This window comes from Dendropsophus ebraccatus, chromosome 5 (assembly GCF_027789765.1).
Source record: "Dendropsophus ebraccatus isolate aDenEbr1 chromosome 5, aDenEbr1.pat, whole genome shotgun sequence".
Taxonomy (NCBI): Eukaryota; Metazoa; Chordata; class Amphibia; order Anura; family Hylidae; genus Dendropsophus; species Dendropsophus ebraccatus.
Window position 1 is genome coordinate 145,379,460 of NC_091458.1, and position 22,621 is coordinate 145,402,080.

Below are 22,621 nucleotides of genomic sequence, written 5' to 3' on the forward strand. Positions count from 1 at the left end.
TGAGTGTGTGAAAATATGACACATAAGGCCGGGTTCACACTGAGCAAAACTAGCGGAATGCCGTTAGCCTCCCTCTCATAATGGGAGTCTATAGGAGGTGCGCGCTGCTGTTCTCACAGCGTATCTCCGCGCTAAGGAATGAACATGTTCATTCTTCAGCGCGGACAGAGCAGGAGCACGCGCCATTATGAGAGGGAGGCTAACGGCGTTCCGCGGCAAAATTCGGCTAGTTTTGCTCAGTGTGAACTCGGCCTAAGGGTGCGTTAAGTACAGGAGCCGCAGTAGATTTGATGCTGTGTTCAGTTATTTAGTAAAATCTGCTGCAGATCCTGTACGTGTGAAGCTACCCTAAATGTACTATTAAAGCATGTCTGCCTCAGCTGACTGTTACACTTGTGTTCTAGGTTTCATGTTTTCAAGGATTGAAGAGGAACATTTATGGGAGTGCAAGCAGCTGGGTGCCTACTCGCCTAGCATCCTTCTCAATACCCTGCTCTTCTTCACCACCAAATTTTTCCAACTGAAGACCGTGGCTGAGCACCAGCAACTGTCCTTTGCCTATGTCATGAGACGTACAAAGACTCTAAAATACAACACCAAGACAACATATCTGCGTTTCATGCCTCCTTTCCCAAAGTCAGAACTGGAGCATGGTGCGTCCTAAATGAAGAGGTTTTAATGCCTATTTATAATGCAGTCCCGTGGAGGTTTCTTTTATTGTACCTAAGGCAATTATTTAAAAAATTATATGGATAAAATACTAATCAATCCCCACAAAAACACAAATAGCCTTCAGAGTCACTAGGCTCTCATGGTGACACTCAATATCAACCAACGGGGATAGGAAACAAAATCTGATCTCACCCATCCAGTTGTGGAGTCGTCATGGTTAAAGGTCACTCCAGTGGTCAAGCAGGGAGTAAATGCATCACATATATAAGAGGTGACAACCTTGCTCGATCAATCCCTAAGCCACGTGTCATCTTTTGGGCAGTCTCATTGTTAACAACTTTAAATTGTAATGCAGTTGACATGGTCTTACAACTGTATTTTAGTCAGAAATATCTGAAATTGTGCTCAGGCAGGTGGAAAACAAGTCACAGTGCACATAGATGGATGTGTTTGGGTTGGTACTTCCCTCTCAGCCAGTCATCAGCTGCAGCCCAGTGTCCCACCTTGCACTATATCACCAAACACAGCAAGTGCTGTGTGTCAAAATTTTCTCCTTGAGAATGGTGGAGAGAGCAAAGAGGGTGAGTATATTTTTTATTTTTCCACCTGCCTGAGCACAATTTCAGATCAAAGTTCATGCTTGGTATATGCCTTTAATCCACTGGTAGACTGGAGATTTCAATAGGTATGTAATTCTCACAGCTCTCTTAGTAAGGGTCAGCATTAGGTCATAATTTTTTTTATTAAATTAGACAAGATAAAACCTAATTGGACACATTTGCTTTTTGCGTCGCTAACAGAACTGGTTAGATACCCATTGTGTTTCGGTGGCAAATTGAAAGACATGGAGCAGAAATAGTAAAATTTTACAGCAATTGAATTTATTGTCCTTTTTATACATTCTGGAATAATATGTAAATAAATGTTTTACAGAAAAATCATCAGGCGGGAAGAGGAAAAGATTAGAGGACGAAGATGGACAATTTGTAATGGAAATGGCTGAAAACACAGATAACCCACTCAGGTGCCCAGTCAGGCTTTACGAATTTTACTTGTCTAAATGGTAAGTGACTTCTTTGCAACATCTGAACTACACCTCCATACGAATCACTTTAGATCCATCAACTTTATTTGAAAGAGAATCAAACTATGTCCTATGTTGACAATTGTGCAAAGTGGCTAATAGAAAAGATATGCAGCCTTATACGGCCAATAATCGCTTGGTGTAATAGCATTTAACGATAACGAGGGTCTGCTGGCCATTGCTCCGAGTATCTCCTATGGTCTTAAGATCTTAAGGTCTTACAGGGAGCCCCTCCCGCAGCTCCCCATTACAGGCGCTGACAGCAAGCTTGGAACGAGGAGCAAGCGAGAGCTTGTTCTACTGTAGTCCGGTATATTCTTTAATTGCCATATGTGCCTTAGCTTAAGGGAAAATATTATTTGTACCGTTTATAGGAGAGCACTGACCTGCTATTTTTTATAGCATGTAGATAGGAAAATACAGTTAAGTACAGGGAATCGATTCATACCACTGCAAAAATGCTTTGTGTGTGATGCAAAGCTGACAGCTCAAATCATGCTTTTTCGCTGTCCTACATGGTTTTCAACCCCCTTTACAACATATATGTTCGTCATGGCTGCTTGAGCCTTCAGGTCATGTGATGTTACATGTATGTCATAGTGCTGCAGTTAGTCTGTGAGCGCGGGACTTTAGAAATGTAAGATTACGGTGTAATCAAGAAGGGCACAGAGGGTACAGATGTACCAGCACGTTTCCTTATCATTAGGGGCATTTTCGCTGTGATTCGTTCCCTTTAAAAATAAAGCTATACTTACCTGAAATCCAGGTCCAGTCTCCTGAAGCTTTTTAGTCTTGTGCTGGTTGAAGAGAGTAAACACAGAAAGTCACGGCTCAGTGTGTCCATCAATCACATGACTGCCTTCTCTGTGAGCGCTTATCAACTGCTGTGTGTCCCACAGGAAGTAGCGTTTTTTCCCCCCAGTCTGACACAGTGCTCTCTGCTGCCACCTCTGTCCATGTCAGGAACTGTCCGGAGTGATACGGTAGCAAATCACAATAGAAAACCTCTTCTGCTTTGGTCAGTTCCTGACATGGACAGAGCAATGCGTGCTTTGCCCTTTCATCGAAAAAAGCTGGAATTATAATGAAGACTATGGAACTTCCGGTAGACGTGAATATAATTATAATTCTATCTTTTGCTACTTTAGCTTGAAGAGAGCGGGGATTAGGTGGCAGAGCATGCGCTGCTAAACTCTTCTGCCCCTTCATTCTAAGGATTGGCGGGGGTCTTCACACCCAGACCCCCACTGACACTTCTGACATGTCGCTATTACATGTCAGAAGTTTGTAATGACAGGCACTTAAAAGCCAAGTCTTTACTAGGTTTGAATCTAATTCTGTATATTTTAAACATCAAGTCTTTATTTAAACTTTTTTTTAGCATACGAATTATGTAACTATAAAATTTAAAAAATTTAAGATGAAGTGCTTACAGTTGTTGCTGACAGTATTAGGACAAATCCGGCTACAGGACATTTTCTTTCAAGTCTCAGAGCAGACAGGGAACTTAACAAAGAATACTAACTTACCTCTCCCTGTGCCTCTCCAGCGATGGATCGCTGCTCCGGCACCCTTGCTGGGCTCTGGAATATGCAGCAGAGCCAACTTCCCATCCTGGCTGATGGACTAGCCCCTAAGCCAGTCAGTGACTAAGTCAGAATGCCTCTCCAGTCACTGATTGGCTAAGCGCCCAGTCCATCAGGCAGGACAGGCATATCCCCCCGGAGTCGTGACGTCATCACAACTTAAGAGAAAATGCCTTCCAACGGGGGTCTGTCGCGGATGGGGGAGACGTAAGGAATACATGATTGTTATTTCTCCCCTGCCGCCTGTCAGAAGTTAGCTGGGGCCAAACTTTTCCTTTAAATGATGGTTTTCCAATCACGTATGACAGCAAATTCTGATTATTGCTATTGTACAATAAGTTGATTATCTCCTTTGTTCTCCCACATACAGTTCTGAAAGTGTGAAGCAGCGGAGTGACGTCTTTTACCTTCAACCAGAACGTTCTTGTGTACCCAATAGCCCCATGTGGTTCTCCACAATGCCCATTGACCCAGGCACATTGGACAGCATGCTGACTCGTATTCTCATGGTTAGAGAAGTTCATGAAGAGCTGACCAAAGCAAAAGAGGACTCAGAAGGGGAGCTTTCTGATTAAAGCGTCACAAGATGCCCAACTATATAACTTCAAAAAACGTTCAAATGGGGCAAGAGCGAAACTGTGAATATAACATTTTTTTCACTTCAGACTTGTGCACTGCCCTCCTTTGCCGCTAGAGCCCATCATCGTGTATAAATGGACACAGGAAGTCTTGAACTGCTGGGACTGATGGGAACGTATACTATACAGTCCAAGATTTCTATGCCTAAAGATTGGGGCCCAGCGATGAGCAAATGACTCTTATGTTCATACACCTAAAATTAGGTGTTATACCCACAATAGAAACTGTAATTTCTTTTTAACTGGAGAAAAGGGGAGATTAGCTCTTTCTAACTTGTCTGATAATGCTATGTAGGAAACGGCAGAAAGGGGTTTACAAAAAAGTCTCTTCTATACTCGTGTTGAATGACACTGAAAATGGGTGCGTTAAGGTGCCGCCTACATTATAATATTGAAAATTATGTATAAACCGTGTTGAAAGCCCTTGGACCTTCTTTCTTCCACTCGGAACAAAATGTTACGTTAGAAAGAAGCCTGATAATTTGTAGGATCGAGTAAACCATTCACCACATTGAAGTCCTTCCTTTGGTTTCTTCCACTATCCAGAGCAGGCCACACAGCACTAAATATAGTGGACATTTCTTTAAGCCCAGATTAGACCACAGAAGCAGTATCACACCTGACGTAGTGGACGTGCACAGGCACTTGTGTGTATTTTAAGTCAAGAGGCCTTTTTTTTTTTCATTTGAGTAGTTAGAATCCTTTGTTGTGACTCATTGTGGAACTCTCTTCCATAATGTACAATACACACAGTTGCGGAGTTGGGTCAAGATATCAGCTGGAGAGATTTGTTTCTCTTCCCTGTACCCAGTAGTGTGCAGTGTTCGACCCCACTAGTTACTGCTGCATCAATAGGGTCAGATAAAATCCAGTAACAATGTACATTTAGTGTTTTTAACATGACGACGGTTTGAGTAGTGATGTACTAAAAAGAAAAATTTTGAAGTTAACAAACATCATCTAGTGTTGAGGTGACTGTTAGAATGAAAGAAAAAATACCACTATAGCGGTTTATTTTAATGTATCGTGGTCTGCTTTCAAATAATATCTTCCATCTTAGAAAGGACCTTCTCAAAACCTTATCTAGACCTTTTGATCCAGAGAAGAAAAAGTAACCTAGAATTCGATCTGCTTTGTAGGATTGAAGGAAAAACTGTGGACTTTATAATGTTTATAAATACCAGAAAACCGTATCCCTCCAAGCACAGGTCACTCGAGAGTAATATGTGACTGGGGTAAAGCAAGAACTCTGTATGTTACTGTTAATTCATTACACTCTTTTCTATCAGAGGGGACCCAGACATGTTTGTAGTGTTTTAAGTTCCTATCCCCTTGTATTTTAAAGGGTAGTAAGGATTATCATTTTCCTTTTTTTTTTTTTTTTTTTTTTTTTTTTTTTTTACTTTTTTCCCTTTTTTCTTGTTTTAGCAGTTACAGTTTAATATTAAAGACAAAGTAGTCCCATTTTGTGTATTTGTTCTTATCCTGCTTGTACAATAAATCACTGATTTGTGTTTTTAATGTTCAGTGATTTGTGTGGCTACCCTGGGAAAAAAAAACATAGGTACTTTGGGAAGTTATGGTGACCTTGTGTATGACATGAAAATAACGTGAACATATTGTTAGATTCTAGGCCCCTTATAAAGAAATTTTATATGATGGTCAAATGTAGATCAGATGTAAAACACAATCTGCATAAGCAAGCATGTATAAAGGAAGCTGTACCTCACACATCGCAATAAATACATCTTTACTAAAGGAGAAGCCTGTTAATTTTTAAAATTTGTCAGCTGGCAGTGAGGAGCATAATAAACAGTCACTACTTAACTATCTCCGTGCCCCCAAAGCGCTGGGTCATAGGCTCCGGGACACCCGCTGGAAGGCATTTTCCCATGAGTCCAAAACTCAGGGGTAAATCCCCGACCTGGCTGATGGATTACCGCATCAGCCAATCAGTGACTGCAGCGGTGTCCCACCCCAGTGACAGACTGTCTGAGCGGGCAGTCCATCAACTGGGTTATGACGTTCTGGCTGAATGAGATCTGGAAGCTTGGGGGGCTAGAGTGGCATGACAACGATGCAGAGGCACAGGGAGAGGTAAGTACTGATTGTATACTATGTTCCCTCTGGCCCTTGCCAGCTGGAAAATTTTATAAATCACTAGACTTCTCCTTTAAACAATACATGAAGATAAATATTTCTGTTTATACAAGAAAACAGGAATGGACTAGAACTACACACACATTATACACCATATACAAGTGTAGACAAGGACAGATAAAAAAATAAGCTTATTTGGGATAGGCTCCCAAATACTGTGTTTGACTTCTCCCCAGTCATGGCTTAACGTGTTGGCTTAAGTGTCTTTGACTATGGGAAAATTGTTGGAAGCCAGAGGTGTGGTGTCTGTATTATTGAAATAGCCGCACTTGGAGTAGAAAGAGTACCAAGACTGGATAAACCATGGACATCCGAAAAAAGATCCCACAGTGGCAGGCGTCATGTGGTTGATCAATAAGGAAAGCGTTGTGTGGCACATTTGGTATATCGACCAAAATTTACCACAGTGAAACATAGAAGATTGTCGGTAGATAAACACCACCTGGTCTATCTAATTTGCCCTTTTAGTATTTCCTTTCTTATTATCTTAGGATAGATATATGTTTATCCCAGGCAGGTTTAAATTCTGTTATTGTAGATTTTCCAACCACATCTGCTGGAAGTTTGTTCCAAATATCTACTACTCTTTCAGTAAAAATAACCCAGTAGTACAACAGCAAGTAAGGCAAACTTCTACAGTAAAGGTATGTTTACACTGAGAAATAGAGGAAGTTTTCTGCTTGCAATTTCCTCTTTCTTGTGCCTGTCATTGGGGGACACAGCACCAGTGGGTATAGGCTACTGCCACTAGGAGGCGACACTAGACAGAAGAAGTGACTCCGCCTGGCAGGCTATACCCCCTACTACAGACACCAGGCTAACTCCGTTTTAGTCTAGTGTCCGTAGGAGGTAGACACAGGTGCCATGCACCTCTTTATTATTTTAGTTTTATTTTTCTCTTCCTTCCTAGGTTATCAGGGGGGCCATCGGCGTGGGCTGCCACACCAGACGTAGCTTCCCCCTGAGGGTGCACTGGAAGTTTTTAGCTTCCCATGCGCCGGTCACCCGTCCCCCAATGCCCGCTCCCTGCGGCAGGATACCCGTGCCCCACCAGGGTGTGAGGTGACCGAAGGGGTGACCCTGCGCGCACCTGAAGACGCCAGACAGGTGAGTATTCCTGTCCTTAGCCTCCTTTGGGTCTCTTAGGGGGGGGGGAATCATCCTACCAGGGCACCCAAGTATTCCCTGCAGCACAGCTCTCCATCCCTCCCTGCCTCTCCCCTTCCTTCCCTGCCTCAGCTCCAGCGTGCTCCTCTCCCTCCCGGCCTTCCCTCTCAGGCAGCTTAGGCAAGCCCCTCTGTCTTCAGGGAGAGGGGGTGGAGGACGTCTCTGTGAGCTCCTGCACGCAAGCAGCAGCTCCATAGGGGACGGCTGGGGGGGTTACCAGGCTCTTCCTATAAATTTAGCCCCCGGCTTCTGCCGAAGCTAGGCAGCGTTGGCGCTCGCGAGTGATGTCACAGGGGCGGAGCCGGCCCGTTTTCGCCCCATTCCCGCCCGCTGGCTTGCCTCCCATTGGCTACTCCTGTAGCCCCCACCTTTCCTCCCTGTGCCCTCTTCTCTGCAGCGCAGCAGCTTGTGGCCACCTGCTGTTCTCACTGCTTGTCAGCCCCACACCAGTACAGCAGCCTCAGCTCCCTGTGCCAAAGCAGCAGCTCAGCAAGCATCCAGTGCAGCTCCAGCGTGGTCCAGCATCCAGTGTAGCTCCAGCATCCAGTGCAGCTCCAGCATCCAGCAACAGCCTTAGCCACCATGTCTGGTCCCCGGGACGACCCCCCTAGGCAGCTCGCTCCCGTGGCTGTGGCGACACACTTTGTGTGTGCTCGTTGCAATAAGAAGTTTCCCTGCGGTCAGCCAGGCCCCCTCTGCCTGCTATGCCATAACCCTGGTGCCACCTCCCAGGAGGGCCCCCCTCTAAGTTCAGATGTAGCCTCTCCTGACTGGGCTAGGTCCCTGTCCCAAGCGATCAGTGACCTCTCTAAGCTGTCTCAGGTTTCATGATTCATGACATTGAGCGGTTGCCCTCCCAGGCACCTCCAGTAGCAGGACCCTCCAGGGTATCTCCTGACCCCTCTTCCAGAGGACGGTCTCATAAGAGATCTAGACTCTCTGTCTCACGGTCACCCTCTAGGTGTTCCTCAGACCTCCCAGATCCACTGCAGGCGGTTCCGCTTCCCAGCGCTACCTCGGGGTACCCCTTTGACTCTGCCTCTGAGTTTGACAGGGAGGATCAGCTGGCCTCTGCAGGGCAAGCCTTGATCCATGCAGTGCGGGACACCTTACATATTGAGGAAGAGTCCCCTTCTACTTCCAAGAGTGAAGTCTCCTTCAGTCGCCATAAGTGACAGCCCTTGGTTTTTCCCAGCCATAAGGATTTTGAGGATCTTCTAGCCAAGCAGTGGAAACACCCTGACAGGCGGATTCCATCCTCTAAGCGTGCCGAGGCTTTGTTTCCCTTCTCACCTGACTTGGCCTCTACATGGATTGTGCCTCTATCTGTGGACCCTCCGGTTTCACGACTTTACAGATGGCAGATGGTGCTTCACTCACTGACCCAGTAGATAAGAAAATTTACGCTTTTTCGAACTCAATCTTTATTGCAGCTGGTTCGGCCCTGCGTCCTACCTTTGCTGCATCCTGGGTCAGCAAGGCTTGTTCCTCTTGGGCCAGGCAGTTAGTCCATGACCTCTCCCTGGACACCCAGCGTGAGGATCTCCTGTCTCTAGCCTCGCAGATTCTGCATGCGTCCAAGTGCTTGTGCAACGCTTTTCAGGAAGCCGCTTTGTTGTCTGCGCGGGCCCTGGCAAACTCTGTAGCCATCCGACGCTCTGTCTGGTTAAAATCCTGGTCAGCTGATGCCGCCTCCAAGAAGGCCCTGACCTCTCTTCCCTTTGCAGGAAACAGACTTTTTGGGGAGCGGCTGGATAAAATAATCTCGGACGCTACAGGGGGGGAAGAGCTCCTTGCTCCCTCAAAACCGGTCCCGGCGCCCTCAGCCTCCCAGGCGTTCCAGCCGTTTCCGCTCCTTTGAGCCTCTGGCACGTCGTCGCCTCGCTAAGGATACGCCTCCAGCTTCTTCTAGGAAGCTCTCCTTCAAACCCTGCCCCTCCTGGCAGCCCCGTTCTCGCCCTTCTTAGGGTCCGGCCCCCAAGTCGTCTTCCTGAGGGTCCTTCCCCACTCGGGTCTCTCCCTTTTTTTCATTAAATCTCCCACGCTCTTCGAAACAGCTTTCCGAGCTTTTTCGGGCGGTTCAGAATCTCTTAGCTCAAGGAGTTGTGGTCCCAGTTCCTTCCTCCAAGCGCCTCCAGGGATTCTATTCCAACCTGTTCACAGTTCCAAAAAAGGACGGTTTGGTCCGCCCTATCCTGGATTTGAAGCGGCTGAACAGGTTTGTTCGCCTTCGGCGGTTCCGCATGGAATCCTTATGATCGGTGGTCGCGTCTCTAGAGCAGGACGAATTTCTTGCGTCTATAGACATCCGTGGCGCCTATCTGCATGTCCCCATCGCAGCCAGTCATCAACGTTTCCTAAGTTTCGCCGTCTGTTCTGGACATTTCCAGTCCATTGCCCTGCCCTTCGGGCTCACCACGGCGCCTCGGGTCTTTACCAAGATCCTTGCGCCTTTGATGGCTCAGCTTCGTTCAAAGGGCTTGGCTATCTTGCCATACCTGGACGACTTCTTGGTAGAGAACCGCTCCAAACAGGACACTCTGTCCAGTCTCCAGATCACACTTGATCTCCTGACCAATTTTGGTTGGGTGATCAATTACCAAAAATCTTCCCTAACTCCCTCCCGCTCTATGGAGTTTCTCAGGATGCTATTCAATACCGTGACGGCCCGCATTCTCCTTCCTCCCAACAAGGTTGCCTCCCTGCGCTCGGCAGTCGCTCTGCTCCATTCAGGCTCCCCCTGTTCGATTCGCCTTTGAACGCGAGTCCTGGGCAGGATGGTCTCCTCCTTCGAGGCGATCCCCTTCGCTCATTTTCATTCCCGCCCTCTGCAGCGAGCAATTCTGTCTCAATGGGACAGTTCCCCTCTGTCTCTCTACAAGAAGATCCTCCTGTCCCCTGCTGTTCGCAGGGAGCTTCTTTGGTGGTTGACGTCTCCGGTGGTCCTTCTTGGCCGCTCGTTTCTCCCCCTCAATTGGCTGGTCCATCTCTACGGATGCCAGCCTGTCCGAGTGGGGGGCTGTCTTTGGGAGCCACACGGCTCAGGGCTCTTGGTCGCCGATGGAGGCTCGGCTTCACATCAATATCCTGGAGCTCCGGGCCATATTCCTCGCCCTGTCTCAGTGGACCGACCTCCTGAGGGGTTACCCGGTCTGTGTTCAGACCGACAACGTCACTGCCGTTGCTTATCCCAACCGTCAAGGCGGCACCAGGAGCTGCTCTGTCATGACCAGGCCGCTCGCATTCTCCATTGGGTGGAGCGGTTTGTTCCGGCTCTCTCGGCAGTCCACGTTCCCGGGGTGGACAATTGGGCGGCGGACTATCTCAGCCGCGAAAGACTGGATCAAGGCGAATGGTCTCTACATCCCGGGGTGTTTCTTTAAATCTGTCGGCGTTGGGGATTCCCAGACGTGGATCTCTTTGCCTCCAGGCTGAACCACAAACTCCCCACCTATGTGACTCGAGCCCGGGATCCTCGCATGTTCATGGTGTACGCCTTGGTGACCCCATGGGAGCAGTTCTCCCTGGTTTACGCCTTTCCTCCTCTGCCCATTCTCCCACGAGTCCTGAAGTGCATCAAGGCACTTGGCGTTCCCGCCATTCTTGTCGCTCCAGACTGGCCGCGCCACTCCTGGTACGCTGACGTAGTACACCTCCTGGCTGACGCCCCCTGGCGTCTTCCCCTGCGGGCTGACCTCCTTTCACAAGGGCCAATATTCCACCCCAATTTACCTCAGCTGAGTTTAACGGCATGGCTGTTGAAGCCGCGGTATTGAGATTTCGTGGGTTCTCAGAACCAGTCATCCAAACCATGCTTAACCCCTTCGTGCTGCAGCTAGTTTGGGCCTTAATGACCAGGCTAATTTTTCAAAATCTAACCTGTCTCACTTTATGCTCTTATAGCTCAGTGATGCTTTAACGCATGCTAGCGATTCTGAGATTTTTTTTTTTCGTGACATATGGCACTTTATGTTAGTGGCAAAATTTGGTCACTACTTTGTGTGTTTTTTGTGAAAAACATCAAAATATCATGAAAAATTTAAAAAATTTGCATTTTATGAACCTTGAAATTCTCTGCTTCTAAAAAAAGAAAGTCGTAGCACATAAATTAGTTACTAAGTCACATTACCAATATGTCTTCTTTATTCTGGCATAATTTGGTAAACATATTTTACTTTTTTAGGGTGTTATGGGGCTTAGAAATTTATCAGCAAATTATCACATTTTCGTGAAACTGATTTTTTTAGGGACCAGTTCTTTTTTTAAATGGATTTAGAAGTCTGGTATCCTGAAAACCCCCATAAGTGACCCCATTTTGGAAACTACACACCTTAAAGAATTAATCTAGGGGTATAATGAGCATTTTAACCCTACAGGGGCTGGAGGAAAGTATTTACAATTAGGCAGTAAAAAAATGGAAAATTTAAATTTTCCAATAATGTATACGTTTAGATTAAAGTTTCTCATTTTCAAAAGGAATATGAGACAAAAAGCACCCCAAAATTTGTAATGCAGGTTCTCTTGAGTACAACGGTACCCCATATGTGGGCGTAAACCACTGTATGGGCACACAGCGGGGCTCAGAAGGAAGGGAGCGCCAATTAGCTTTTCCAATGCAAATTTTGCTGAAGAAGTTTCTGAGCGCCAGGTGCTTTGCAGTGCCCCTGTAGTGTCAGCAGAGAGAAAAACCCCCATAAGTCACCCCATTTTGGAAAGTGCACCCCTCAAAGAATTCATCTTGGTGTGTGGTGACCATTTTGACCCCACAGGTATTACAGGAAAGTATTCAAAAGAAGACAGTAAAAATGAAAAACTCGAATTCTTCCAATAATATGTTCGTTTAGTTTGAAATTTCTCAATTTCACGAGGAACAAGAGGAAAAAAGTACCCCAAAATTTGTAACGCAGGTTCTCCTAAGTGAAAAGGTACCTCATATGTGGGCATAAACCACTGCATGGGCACACAGGAGGGCTCAGAAGGAAAGGAGCGCCAATTAGCTTTTTCAATGCAGATTTTGCTGAAGAAGTTTCCGAGCGCCAGGTGCGTTTGCAGAGCCCCTGTAGTGTCCGCAGAGTAAAATCTCCCAATAAGTCACCCCATTTTGGAAAGTGCACCCCTCAAAGAATTTATTTTGGGGTGTGGTGAGCATTTTGACCCCACAGGTATTTGAGGAAAGTATTCAAAAGTAGACAGTAAAAATGAAAAACTCGATTTTTTCCAATAATATGTTCCTTTAGTTTGAAATTTCTCAATTTCACGAGGAACAGGAGAGAAATGTCACCCCAATATATGTAAAGCAGGTTCTCCTGAGTAGAACGGTACCCCATATGTGGGCATAAACCACTGCATGGGCACACAGCCGGGCTCAGAAGGGAAGGAGCGCCAATTAGCATTTTCAGTGCAGATTTTTCTGAAGAAGTTTCTGAGCGCCAGGTGCGTTTGCAGAGCCCCTGTAGTATCATCAGAATAGATTCCCCCCAAAAGTCACCCCATTTTGCAAAGTGCACCCCTCAAAGAATTCATCTTGGGGTGTGGTGACCATTTTTACCCCACAGGTATTAGAGGAAAGTATTCAAAATTGGCCAGTAAAAATGAAAAACTCGAATTTTACCAATAATATGTTGGTTTAGTTTGAAATTTCTCAATTTGACGAGGAACAGGAGAGAAAACTTACCCCAAAATCTGTAACGCAGGTTCTCCTGAGTACAACGGTACCCCATATGTGGGCATAAACCACTGTATGGGCACACAGCAGGGCTCAGAAGGGAAGGAGCGCCAATTTACAGGAGCAAAACCGCAGCTAGTAATGGTTATTAGAATAGCGCAGTTACTAAAATAAAATAAAAAAAATGAGAATACAGGTAATGTGGGGTGGTTACGGACAGCCTGGGGTGGTTATGGGCAACCTGAGGTGGTTACAGGTAATCTGGGGTGGTTACGGACAACATGGGGTGGTCACGGGCAACCTGCTGTGGTTACGGCAACCTGGGGTGGTTACAGGCAACGTAGGGTGGTTACGGGCAACGTGGGGTGGTCACGGGCAACCTGCTGTGGTTACGGCAACGTGGGGTGGTTACAGGCAATGTGGGCTGGTTACAGGCAACGTGGGCTGGTTACGGGCAACCTGCTGTGCTTACAGACAATCTGGGATGGTTACGGGAAACGTGGGGTGGCTACGGGCAACCTGCAGTGCTTACAGACAATCTGGGGTGGATACGGGCAACGTGGTGTGGTTACGGGCAACCTGCAGTGCTTACTGACAATCTGGGGTGGTTACGGGCAACGTGGGGTGGTTACGGGCAATGTGGGGTGGTTACGGATAAACTGAAGTTCTTATAGGCAATCTGGGGTGGATACCTGTAATCTGGCATGGGCACCGCAATCTGGAGGGGGTCATTGGCAATTTGGGGTGGTCAGAGGCGCCGTGGCGTGGTCAGAGGCGACGTGTGGTGGTCAGAGGCGACGTGTGGTGGTCAGAGGCGACGTGGGGTGGTCAGAGGCGACGTGGGGTGGTCAGAGGCGATGTGCGGTGGTCAGAGGCTACGTGCGGTGGTCAGAGGCAACGTGCGGTGGTCAGAGGCATTGTGGCGTGGTCAGAGGCAACGCGCGGTGGTTACGTGCAATCTGGGGGGGTTACATGTAATCTGGCATGATTACGGGGAACCTGGGGGGGTTATGTGCAACCTGGAAGGGTTACAGACAATCTGGGATTGTTACTGATAAACTGAAGTGCTTATAGGTAATCTGGGGTGGGTACATGTAATTTGGGGTGGTTACGGGCAATCGGGAGGGGGTCACTGGCAACGTGCGGTGGTTACGGGCAACGTGCGGTGGTTACGGGTAATCTGGGGAGGGGTTAGGGGTAATTTGGGAGTAAACTGCAATTATTACTATAATAAAAAGTGTGTGTTTTATTTTTTTGTATGTTTGTCACTTTTTGTACTTTACATATTCATTTTCACTGTATTACTATGATTACTGTGATATTTTCTATCTCAGTAATCATATTTCAGTGACAGAGACCAAATTGGTCTCTGTCACTTTAAATTTTCAGAGTTGGCTGGTTGTGAAGCGCATGCGCACTTCATAACCAGCCAGGACGTCGAGGAGGACGGAGCTCCAGGATCAGGTGAGTATATGGGGAAGGGGGGGATGACTGGGGGACGGGGGTGACGGGGGGTGGGGAGCGACTTGGGGGGTGGGGGGACATCACTTTTTATCCCCTGTCACCAATCATTCATGGTGACAGGGGATAAAAAGTGCCAGGAGCACATGGTACAAGCGATCAGCGGTATATAGTATATACCGCTGATCGCTTGTACCGGGACCCCACAGGGGGGTCCCCGATGACTGCCCCATGCTCTCCGCTACCTCCGGTGGCGGAGAGCATGGGGCTTTCATTCATTTTAACTTTTCCATCGCTGTGAACAGACATTAGTCGGTTCACAGCGATGGCGGCGGCCATCTTGGAAATGATGGCCGCCGGGGGAGGGGGGTTAGTGATCGCCCTACTAGGGGGGGCTGATCTGAGGTCTGGGGGACACTTATTTCATCTCCCCCCGCCGTGGATTCACAGCGGGGGGAGATGAAAGGCGGCGGCAGCAGCACCGGTAATCCCCTTTACCGACGGCCGCCGCTATAACGTTAATAACGGCGATCGTCGGTAAGGGGGGGGGGGGGGCCGGGACGAACCCCACACACTGCCCCAACCCCTCAGCTACCTCCGGTAGCCGGGGGCATGGGGTGGGGGCCGTCCCGGCCCCCGCAGCCTTACTCTCTGCCATCGCCGTAAAAAGCTGATGGCAGCAGAATAAGGACCCTTAGTGACCGCCTTAAAAAGCCGTATCGGCGGTCACTAAGGGGTTAAAGAGAACCAATCATGGATGAAAATCAAAAAATTTTTTTTCCCTAATTAGATGTATTTAATTATTTTATTAAAATTTGTAAATATATTTGATTATTTTTTCGGCCGCGTTTTTTAAATATTTACTTTTTAATTTCCTGTCTCGTGCCGGCTCTTTTCAAAAGAGCCGATGCGAGACAGGAAGCTCCCATCATGCAGAGCGGCAAGGCCGGGCGCCGCCATCTTGATGACGTCACTTGCGTTCCACCGCTGAAACGCAAGAGACTTGCTACAGCGGACGAGAGGATTAGGTAAAGTATAAGATACAGACTGCAAAGGCAGTCTGTGTCTTCATACAGGGCCGTTTCCAGGCTTTATGCCGCCTGAGACAAAACCTGGGCTGACGCCGCCTCCCCCCCCCGAGGGCCCATGCTTGCAAACTCCCCCCCCCCCCCCCGCACACCCTTGATTACAAACACATAACCGGCCCCCGCGCCACTCAACACCGCACCGTCATGCACCACCCCCTCCCCCGGCACTTACCAGAGCGCAGGGAAACACTTCCTGGAGAGTGGAGCTGCGTAGCGCCGTGGCGGACGGCTGCAGTGCGCGCGCGCGCACACGCAACCAATCAGGGACAAGGCTGCTGGGTGACATCAGGAAGAGAACCCGGCGGTACGTGGGGATGCCGGGGAGCGCGCGCGGCAAGATGTGTGGGCCGTGACTGCTGCTGTCATTTTAGCTAAGTTAAACTTAACTAAAATGACAGTGGTGAAGATCTTGCCGCCCCCTGCAGGGACGCAGAATCTGCCGCCTGAGGCGGAATACTCATTCCGCCTCATGGCAGAAGCGGCCCTGCTTCATAAATAGACAAAATGAAGATACACACTGCCTTTGCAGTCTGTATCTTATACTTTACCTGATCCTCTTGCTTGGTGCAGGAAGGTCGGGCGGCGCCATCTTGATTACGTCACTTGCGTTTCAGCGGTGGAACGCAAGTAGCATAATCAAGATGGCGGCGCCAGCCTTTGCAGTCTGTATCTTTATAAATATACAAAATGAAGATACAGACTGCCTTTGCAGTCTGTATCTAAAACTTTACCTGCTCCTTTGTTCTGGTGCAGTAATGCCGGCCACCTCCATCTTGTTGACGTCACGCTGGAACGCACGTGACGTTATCAAGATGGCGGCGGCCGGCATTGCTGCACCGGAACAAAGGAGCAGGTAAAGTATAAGATACAGACTGCAAAGGCAGTCTATATCTTCATAAATAGACTTCATAAAGATACAGACTGCATTTGCCTGTATCTTATACTTTACCTGCTCCTTTGGTCCGGTGCATTAATGCCATCCGCCAGCGTGACGTCAGCGTGACGTCATCAAGATGGCGGCGCCCGGTGTTACTGCACAGAAGAAGAGGAATTAGGTAAAGAATAAGATACAGATACAGGGAGAGAGGACCTTTGATAATAGGGATAGTGAATTTTAGGTGATTGGTTCTCTTTGAGGCCCGTAAGCCTCAGTCGGCTCGGATCACCCATCGCGTGTGGAAGGCCTTATTTTCTTTGTGTGAACAGAATAATTTTCACCCCTTGGAGTGTTCCACGCCCAAGATTCTTTCCTTTTTGCAATCCGGTCTGGATAATGGCCTCAGTCATTCCACCTTGCGTTCGCAGGTTTCCGCCCTGTCTGTTCTTTTTCAGCGGGCTCTTGCTTTTCGTCCTCAGGTAAAGACTTTTCCTCAGGGGGTGGTCCTTTTGGCCCCTCCTTTTCGACAGCCTGTAGAGCCCTGGGACCTTAATTTAATCCTCGAGGTTCTGCAAGGTCCTCCCTTTGAGCTTCTAAGGGAGGTGTTTCTTTGTTTCCTTTCTTGGAAAGTCGCCTTCTTGGTGGCGAATACGTCCATCCGTAGGGTGTCTGAACTGGCAGTGCTCTCTTGTTGCTCCCCTTATCTGATCCTTCACAGAGACAAGGTGGTGCTTCGTCCTCTTCCTTCCTGCCAAAGGTCGTGTCTGCATTCCACCTTAATGAGGACATCATTCTCCCCTCTTTTTGGCCTGCACCCTCCCATCCTAGAGAACGGTCCCTGCATTGTTTGGACCTTGTCCTGGCCATACGGATCTACTTGTCTGTCACTGCTTCCTTCCGCCGATCGGATTCCCTATTCGTGGTCCCGTCGGGTCCGCGCAAGGGGCTGGCTGCCTCCAAGACCACCATTGGGCGTTGGATCAGGGCGGCCATCACAGAGGCCTAACGCGTTCGTGGCAGGGCTCCTCCTCCTTTTCGTGTCACCGCTCATTCTGCTCGGGCTGTGGGGGCCTCTTGGGCGGTTCGTCATTAGGCCTCAGTGTCCCAGGTCTGCAAGGCTGCCACCTGGGCTTCAGTTCACACTTTTTCAAAGTTTTATCAGGTCCATATCCTGGCTTCCTCTGACGCCAGTCTGGGCCGCAAGGTTCTGCAAGCCGCCATGCGTTAGGCAGGCCGCATGGGGATTGTCATTTCCTTTCCCCACCCTCTGGGACTGCTTTTGTACGTCCCACTGGTGCTGTGTCCCCCAATGACAGGCACAAGAGGATTTTTTTGTACTCACCTTAAAATCCCTTTCTTGTGGCTTCATTGGGGGACACAGCTCCCACCCTGTCGTTTTGAGGTTGTTGCTCCCGGGGCTTGTTCTGTTCTTGGGTTTTCGTTCCCGGGACCAGCCTGTTTTTTTGCCTGTTGTCTTCTTTATTTTTCCTACTGCTTGTGACTAAACTGAGTTAGCCTGGTGTCTGTAGGAGGGGTATAGCCTGCCAGGCGGAGTCACTTCTTCTGTCTAGTGTCGCCTCCTAGTGGCAGTAGCCTATACCCACTGGTGCTGTGTCCCCCAATGAAGCCACAAGAATGGGATTTTACGGTGAGTACAAAAAAATCCTCTTTCTTCAGCTGTGGCAGAATGCAAGCAAAAGGCGGAAATTCAAAAACGCGGGTCCGCTCCAAATTCCTAACCTATTACTCAGTATGTACATAACCTGTGGTATACTTTGCATCAATTGGGGTTAAATAACTGAAGATTGTAATGGGTGCCCTGGCGACCCACATCATCACGAATAATGCCAAGCACTGCTATAGAAACGTAAGGTTCTTAGCAAACCATTTGATCATATCACCACGTGTCGGCTTAGTATTAGCCCCAGAGAGGCTATTGTCAGTGTAGGAACCATCTCTCTGAGGTCACCTAAACTTGGTGAGATGGTACACACTATTTGATTAAATGGTTTGCTAAGAACCTTCTCTTTCTATAGCAGTTTTACCATTCTAAATATCTATGTTATGTCTTTGCAGGTTGCTGCTGCACTCTACTATTTTTACATGACAGAAGGTCACCTGCAGTGACAAGTCCTGTTTCCTGATACCTGAACCATATTGACAGCCAGGTCTGCGGCTCATAAACAGGAAGCCTTAGGCCCCGTGCACACAGAGCAAGAGCGGCGGAATTGTCCACTGCGGATTGCCGCCAGCCTCTGTGTCATAATGACACTGTATGGGAGGCTCACGCGCTGCATCTCTTAGCGCTGAAAAATGAACATGTTAATTCTTCAGCACGGAGAGAGGAGCCATGCGCGCCTCCCATAGAGTGTAATTATGACACGGAGGCTGGCGGCATTCCGCGACAGACAATTTTGTTGCTTTGTGTGCATGGGGGCCTTTTGCCGATGGTGCACCATTGGGATTCACCAGGCTGGCAGTGGAGTTGGGCTGGTTTATAAAGCACTTCCCTAGCATGCGCTAGGACTGTTGGCCATCCATTCTTAGTTTTATATTGCAATAAAAAAAATCTTGACCTGTCAATTTTTTTAACCCTAAAAACCGCTTTAGGCTATGTTCCCACTATGGGAACGGGCTGTCATTTAACAGCAAAACGCAGTTGTCTATTGATGACGGCTGCAAATAAAACCCCATGGGCTTCATCTCGTAATTTGCATAAAACTTCCAGTATTATGACCTGCATTTTAACCAAAACCAAGAGTGGGTTGAAACCAGATAAAAAGGTGCAAGTTTTTCCAGTGTAGTTTTTTCATTTTAGATTCCTTTCCTGGTTTTAACTATAATACTACCCCAAATACTATGTCTAATGGCCCTAATCCACGGGCCGTCTAGAGGAGCAAACGAGCGCTCTCAGCGCTCGTTTGCTCCTCGTTCCCCTTTCGCTGCTGACGCTACTCGACGCGGCAGCCGCAAGTGGGTGAGTGCGGGAGGGGTGTCGGGGAGCTGCGGGGGGGCTGCCCGGGTGATCGCTGATCGTCCGGGCAGCCTATGGGATGCAGCAGCGTCTGCTGCCGACGCTCCTATTCAACGGAGCAATGGCAGAAGATCGTTGCTGTATTTGTCTCTTGTTTTTCAACATGTTAAAAAACAAGCGAGTGACATGAACGATGTCGGCTGATCGTTGCACTCTATTCCACGGGACGATTATCGTCCGTAGCGGCCGATAATCGTTCCGTAGAAAAGGGCTTTATTACACCAACAGATTATCTGACAAAGCCAAAAGCCAGGAATGGACTTTAAACAGAAAACAGGTAATAAAGGAAAGAATGAGATTTCTCCTCTTCTCAAAACTATTCCTGGCTTTGGCTCAAAAAAAATCTGTCAGATAATCTGTTGGTGTAATAGGGCCCTAAGGTGTTTACACGTACAGGATCTCCAGTGGATTTGATGGCACAGATATCAATGTAACTAAATAACGGAACACAGCATTAGAGATGAGCGAATTTGTCGAAGTTCGGGTTCGTCTGAACCTGAACTATCGGCTTCTGACTGCAGCCTCCGTAAACAGGGTCGATACAGCGTAAGGACTGCCTGGAAAACTGGGATACGGCCTATGCCAATGTGTGTATCCCAGTTTTCCAGGCGGTCCGTAAGGCTGTATCCACCCTGTTCACGGAGGCTGCAGACAGCGGCGATCAGAAGCCGATAGTTCAGGTTCAGACGAACCCGAACTTCGGCAAATTCGCTCATCTCTACACAGCATCAAATCTGCTGCAGATTCTGTACATGTGAATGGCTCCTATTACACACACAGACATCTGACAGATTTCTGAGACCAAAGCCAGGAATGGATTTAAGAAGAGGAGAAATCTCGGTCTTTCCTTTATGACCTGTTCTCTGTTTATATTCTGTTCCTGGCTTTGTCTTTAAAAAAAATCTGTGTGGGTAAAAGGACCCTGCGCTTATATCTCGGTACTGGTGAGACAGTCTGAAATAAGGGTATGTGCACACTGAAGAATTCTCGAGAAATTGTAGAGGAAAGTTTTCTGCTTGAAATTCCTTGCCTATTCAGCTCTGGCAGAATTTGAGAAGAATGCAAGCGGAATTTAAGCCTCCATTGACTTCTATAAAATTCCTCTAGCAGAATCCGCCTAAAGAATTGACACGTCAATTCTTTGGGCAGAAAGACGATCTGCGGCAAATATTTCTGCTCTTAAAGGGGTTGTCCGGCGATAAAAAATTATTCACAGAATAACACACATTACAAAGTTATACAACTTTGTAATGTATGTTATGTCTGTGAATGGCCCCCTTCCCCGTGTTTCCCCCCACCCACGCTAGACCCGGAAGTGTGGTGCATTATACTCACCGCATCTCGTGTCGTCCACGGTCTCCGATCGTCAGCAGTGACGTCTTCTTCGGGAGGCCGGCGGATCTTCCCGAGTGTCGGCCACCCTCTGCAGCGTCATCCGAAGCTCAGCCGCGATTGGCTGAGCATAACTGTGCTCAGCCAATCGCGGCTGAGCAGCTGATGACGCGGCCACGTCATCAGCTGCTCAGCCGCGATTGGCTGAGCACAGTTATGCTCAGCCAATCGCGGCTGAGCTTCGGATGACGCTGCAGAGGGCGGCCGGCACTCGGGAAGATCCGCCGGCCTCCCGAAGAAGACGTCACTGCTGACGATCGGAGACCGTGGTCGGCACGTGACAGGTAATGTATAGCGCACCACACTTCCGGGTACACGGGTGGGGGTGGTGGGACACGGGGAAGGGGGCCATTCACAGACATAACATACATTACAAAGTTGTATAACTTTGTAATGTGTGTTATTCTGTGAATAATTTTTTATCGCCGGACAACCCCTTTAAATTCTGCAGTGTGAACAACAGAGTGGAAATCCCATTGAACACAATGGGACATTGCTCTATTTATATTTTACGGGAGGAATTTCAAGAAATTAAGTGGATTCCTCACCTTTTTTCTCAGTGTGCACATACCCAAAGGGCTCATGCACACTTAGCAAAAGGCGAGGAATTGAAGAGGAATCTGCTCTTAAATTCTGCTTGAAATTCCCAGCGTAAAGGAATGAACAGGGCAATGTCTCATTGTGTTCAATGGGATTTCTGCTCTGTTGTTCACACTGCAGAATTTCCAAGCAGAATTTTCTGCTGCAGATCTGCTTTCCGCCCTTTTGGCAGAATCAAGTCAATGGGGCTTTAAATTCTGCTTGCATTCCGCTTGAATTCCTCTCGAATTCAGCTCCTATTCTGCTCGGAGCAGAATAGAAGAGGAATTTTAAGCAGAAATCTTTGCTCAGTGTGCATGAGCCCCAAGAGTTATCTCCCTATTGATCACTTTGTGGTGCTAGTCAGAATTAGGGTATGTTCACACCGAGGAATCCAGGTGGATCACCCGTCGCTCGCCCCCACTCATGGCTGTGTGCATTTCCACCCGTGCCATAGACTCTGTTCTATGGTTGGGTGGATTATGACCTCCATCCAAAGAATGAACCTATTCGTTCTTTGGACGGATGGTGGAATCCACTGGACCATAGAATGAAGTCTATGGCACAGGAGGAAATGTGCACGGGGGCGAGTGGCGGAATCTGCCAAGATTTGTCAGGATTACCATACCCTTAGGGTATGTGCACACTGAGTTATTTAGACAGAAAGTCCACCACGTAATCCGTCCCTCGCGTCTCCCTGCCCGCGTCATAGACTCCATTCTATGCATGGGCGGATTCCGACCTCTGTCCAAAGAATGATCAAGTTCATTCTTTGGACGGAGGAAGGAATCCGCCCATGCATAGAAAGGAGTCTATGACACGGGCGGAGCTGCGAGGGACGGATTACGCGGTGGACTTTCCGTCTAAATAACTGCATGTGCGCATACCCTTAAAGGGAAAGTCTGTTGCCCTTTTATATTTTTTTTTTTACCAAATTGCCAGGGAGGCAACAACATAACAACATGCACCTACCTCCCTGGCTCCAGCACAGGGGTCTGCTGTCCCGTTCCCTTTGACTGTCTAAGCATGATGGGGATTGTAGTTTTGCAACAGCTGTAGGGTCGTAGATTCCCCATCCCTGATCTAGACCTTTATTATATTTTAACATTCATCAACTGCATTAATGACAATCCGGACTCCAGACTCCTCTAGCATCGCGCGGCGAGTTTCAAGTACACGGTCCCTTTAAGTCACGTGTCCTGTGAGACTGCGCACGCG

The 22,621-nt window shown here is 48.0% G+C and overlaps 1 protein-coding gene across 8 annotated transcripts in view; it reads left to right on the forward strand.

Annotated features, from left to right (window-relative positions):
* Positions 1-5,738, forward strand: part of ZMYM4 (zinc finger MYM-type containing 4) — an 85,896-nt gene extending 80,158 nt beyond the window's left edge. For all 8 annotated transcript variants that reach the window (XM_069971548.1, XM_069971546.1, XM_069971545.1 and 5 more), the window contains 3 exons: positions 405-653; positions 1,606-1,735; positions 3,713-5,738. In XM_069971548.1, coding sequence (XP_069827649.1) covers positions 405-653; positions 1,606-1,735; positions 3,713-3,917 — 584 coding nt within the window. In that variant the 3' untranslated portion in view covers positions 3,918-5,738. The remainder of the gene's footprint in view (positions 1-404; positions 654-1,605; positions 1,736-3,712) is intronic.
* The last annotated feature ends 16,883 nt before the right edge of the window (positions 5,739-22,621 follow it).